At 44.1% G+C, this 4,234-nt stretch overlaps 1 protein-coding gene across 1 annotated transcript; it reads left to right on the forward strand.

Annotated features, from left to right (window-relative positions):
• The first annotated feature begins 1,206 nt into the window (after positions 1–1,206).
• On the forward strand, positions 1,207–3,936 carry LOC132652126 (vesicle-associated membrane protein-associated protein A-like). The gene has a single exon (XM_060376902.1). It carries the CDS (start codon positions 1,584–1,586, stop codon positions 2,241–2,243), a length of 660 nt encoding a protein of 219 aa, XP_060232885.1. The 5' UTR covers positions 1,207–1,583; the 3' UTR covers positions 2,244–3,936.
• Positions 3,937–4,234: the final 298 nt, after the last annotated feature.

Here is a 4,234-nt window from a genome sequence, read left to right on the forward strand (position 1 = left end):
ACCCACACGACACTGGCAACAGCATTTCTGTTATCAGCTTTATAGATGAAGAAATCAAGGCTGAAGGGGCTGGCTGAATGCCTATGCAAATAACACCCAGCCAAGTACAGGCTCTAAGAGCAACAATCAATAAATGGACCTCATGAAACTGAAAAGCTTCTGTAAAGCAAAGGACACCGTCATCAGAGCAAAACAACTACCCACAGATTGGGAAAGGATCTTCACCAACCCTGTATCTGACAGAGGGCTGATATCCAGAATATATAAAGAACTAAAGAAGTTAAAAAGCAACAATTCAAGGAATCCAATTAAAAAATGGGGAACAGAGCTAAACAGAGATTTCTCTGTAGAGGAATATCGAATGGCAGAGAAGCACTTAAAGAAATGCTCAACGTCATTAGTCATCAGGGAAATGCAAATCAAAACGACCCTGAGATTTCACCTTACACTCATCAGAATGGCTAAGATGAATAACTCAAGTGACAACATATGCTGGAGAGAATGTGGAGAAAGGGGAACCCTCCTCCACTGCTGGTGGGAATGTAAACTTGTACAACCACTCTGGAAATCAATCTGGTGCTTTCTTAGATGATTAGGAATAGATGATCTCTTCCTCAAGATCCAGCTATACCACTGCTAGGCATATATCCAAAAGAGGCTCAAGTACAAAATAAGGACATTTGCCACGTGGCAATTCTGTGTCCTGCTTCTTCCATTCTCCCCTAGGAGGGCGGAGGGGAGATTGAAAGGACTTCCGAACTTCTCTGTTAATTTATCTACTTTAGTGTCAATGCCACCTCCTGAGAGGAACCTCTTTTTGAGTGGAAAATGTATATAAAGCTCCACAAGTTTCTGTAAGTTTTTCTTTAGGTGGGATCCTAGTTTGACTTGAGTTGCCGTGATGAACAATCTAGGGAGGAAAAGATGTATTTCAGCTTACATTTCCAGGTCTGCTGTCCATTATTTAGGGAAGTCGGGGCAGGATCTCCAGTCAGGTGGCATTGGAAGGAATATTGCCTCAGCTCCGCCCCACCCCCTTGTTTAGCTAGATTTGTTATAAGCCAAGGCCCATCTGCCAAGAAGACCCACATCAGTCATCAGTGGTGACAGTCTCGCATAGACGTGATCATAGGCCAGTTACTTGAGGCTCTTCATGGGTTATAAAAAGTAACCAGAGTAGGGATCTAGAGTGGAGGTGCCCTTGCAATAATGGAGGGAAGGGTATTGCCACTGAATCAGATGCCTAAAAATCGCTGAGGCTCGTTCATTTTTAAGTTCCGCATGTATTTTTCCATTTTTAACAAAATTTTTCAGTTTTGAAGAGAAATTATCATCACTGTGTGTAGAGTGGGGGTGGGCTGGAAGGTAGGATTTAAGAAGCGCTTCACTTACCCCATGTTTAATACACACGGACACTCCTTTCCCCCAAGGCGTTTGGGCTCAGATCCGTAGATAGTTATTTCAAGGGATGGTTCTTTGGCTGTTTGAGCTCAATAAGCCGCGTTTATCTCCCAGGGATGATTTTATAAACCATATTTTATCACACATTCCCCACACGGCTGCGTGAAACCCAGAGCCCAGGGATGTCCAGGATGGGGACGCGCGTGGCCCCGGCGGTTGTGACGCGGAGACCGGGGGTCGCGAACCGCCACCCCCCTCCCGTCCCCATGGCGTCTGCCTCCCGCGCCCCCGCGAAGCCCCCGCAGGTCCTGGTCCTCGACCCGCCGGCCGTCCTCAAGTTCAAAGGCCCCTTCACCGCGGTGGTCACCACGCATCTCAAATTGCGCAACCCGTCGTCGAGGACAGTGTGCTTCAAGGTGAAGAGCACCAGACCCCGCCGCTACTGCGTGCGGCCCACCAGCGGCGTCATCGAGCCGGGCTGCACAGTGACGGTCGCCGCCATGCTGCAGCCCTTCTGCCGCGACCCCAGCGGGGAGGGCACGCACAAATTCATGGTGCAGACAGTGTTTGCCCCCGCGGACCCTTCGAATCTGGAGGCCGTGTGGAAGGAGGCAAGGCCCGGCGAACTCATGGATTCCAAACTGAGGTGTGTGTTTGAAATGCCGAGAGAAAGTGACCAGGAGGAAGAAGTCTTGAGGTTCAGAAAGGCGGCGCACCCCAGCAGGCCGGAGCCCACCTCCTCCACCTCCCTGAAGCCGAACCGCACCACGCCTTTCCCCGTTGTCCTTCTCGTGATCGGAGCAGTTTTCTTTGGATTCTTTCTAGGGAAATACCTCTTGTAGAGGGAGGCGAGCACGGCCGCGCTTCCTCTCACCCGACTTCCCGCTTAGACCAGAAGCAAGATTTCTTTACCCACTGCCTCCTTGGTAGGATGGCTCGCAGGGACGGCTTTGTGTGTGTACAGCGTCGCTTAGGCTTCGCCCCAAATGATCTTTCGTGGTTGAAGGACGCAATAAACAAACAAACAAGCCAAATAAGAAATGTTGGGCTACTGGACAGGTTGCATATTATCAGACCACCATTTAGTCAGTTGCTCATTCCGTGCGTGGTGAAATTCATCAAGAGGGGTTCTTTTGGTTTTAATAAGAGTTCAAGAATTGTTCAGTCTTGTAAATGTTTATTTTGTGAGTCTCTTTAGGTTTTTTTTTTTTCAATCTGCTGAGTTACCTCTTGAAATATGATTTATTAAAATTTGCTAACCCGCCCTTTCAGGAAATGCCAAGAGGAGTTCAGTTGGGGGTGGGGTGAGGGAATGGTATCTTTTTCCACATATGCTAATGTGGCAAAAATTTCCCTGTCCCTTCTGAAGCAATTTTTTGACTGAGTTTTTCACTCTTACAAATCTGCCCCGTGGTATTTGACTTAAAAAAAAAAAAAAAAGTTAACAGGTTCTTTTTGGGCAGCCCGCCGTGGTCTGTTGTGTCACTTGGGGCAGTTGGAAGAAAAGTAGGACTCTGAAATTTACACTGCGTGATTTTTGTTTGCATTGAAGCCCTTCCACATAGTTTAGTATTTGTAATTAAGACTCCCCACTTTATGAAGGAAAGGAATTGATAGAATTTCAAGCTATTTTGATAGTTTGAACAACCGGAATTGATTTGTTTTACAGAGATCTAAAATAATCAAATTCAACAAGAGTGCTGTAGTTGCCATGACTTTGTGTGTGCGCCATGCAGCTGCCTTGGGCTTAAGTGATTCCATTCCTGCCAGGTTTTTGTTGTTCTTTTGTTTTGTTTTCTTTTGTTTTATTGCTTTGTTTTTCATTGTCTTCTCCAGGAAGACTCACTGTCCTGGATTTTGAAGTACTTATTAGCTAACCTAATACTTCTTATTATTTTATGACATATTTCATCATAATCACAGTTGAAAATAGGGTGGCATTTTTTTTTCCTGCCTACCTTAACATCCAAAATGGGTTTCCATTAAGGAAAAGGACTTTTTCTTTGCATATCAAACTGTTAATCATGTAAAACACTGTTCAATATAAATGTTCCCTCTGGGTTCAGATATTTTCTTGCATTTGGCCTTATGTCTTATGTTATCTTATTCACACTAAGAAAATTTTGGCATCCGAGAAAATATGTCACGTTTTAAACTGAGGCTAGCCTAATACAAGTGCTTTTTATTCTTGTATTTAGATGTTGGTTTTGTAGAAGATGTTCTGTGCCAGAAGGGAGATTGCCTCTTTAGTTTTGATGTGGTACAATGAACAGGCCAGGTCTGTGAGCACATTTTATGTAAGAGTAAGATGTATCCAAGTATTTTGGTTGTCTTTTCATTTCAAATGTGTTTGAGTTGGTCAGATCGCATGTGTTGTTATTGTACTCTGCAGTGTCTTTTATAAAGCCTCTTGCCTGTGTGGGGGGGTCCCTGAACATTATATGCTACTGAAGGTTCTGTAACCATCACTTTTGCTTCCTGTTACTGTCAGCTTCCTCCCCCATAGCTGAAAACGCATGATTAAAAGAGTTGAAAGTTTCCATGCCACAAATACTGGTCCTACACTTATCACTTAAGGCTTTGTAAATAACCAACATCCCTAGTGATAAATATCAACTTTGGTATCTTGCGTCTTCTTAAAAAATATTTAAAATTTCAAAAACTTAGAACAATCCCTTAGAATTCATCTTATTTAGCTTCTTTATTTTATAGCTGGGGGATCTGAGTCCCTATAAGAGTAGAAGAGATGTTTTTATGTTTTACAGGTAGGGAGCGACAGAACTGAAAAATAGAAATCTGATCTCTTAGCCTTTTGTCTGCTCTAGTAATTTTG

Source organism: Meriones unguiculatus, chromosome 2 (assembly GCF_030254825.1).
Source record: "Meriones unguiculatus strain TT.TT164.6M chromosome 2, Bangor_MerUng_6.1, whole genome shotgun sequence".
Taxonomy (NCBI): domain Eukaryota; kingdom Metazoa; phylum Chordata; class Mammalia; order Rodentia; family Muridae; genus Meriones; species Meriones unguiculatus.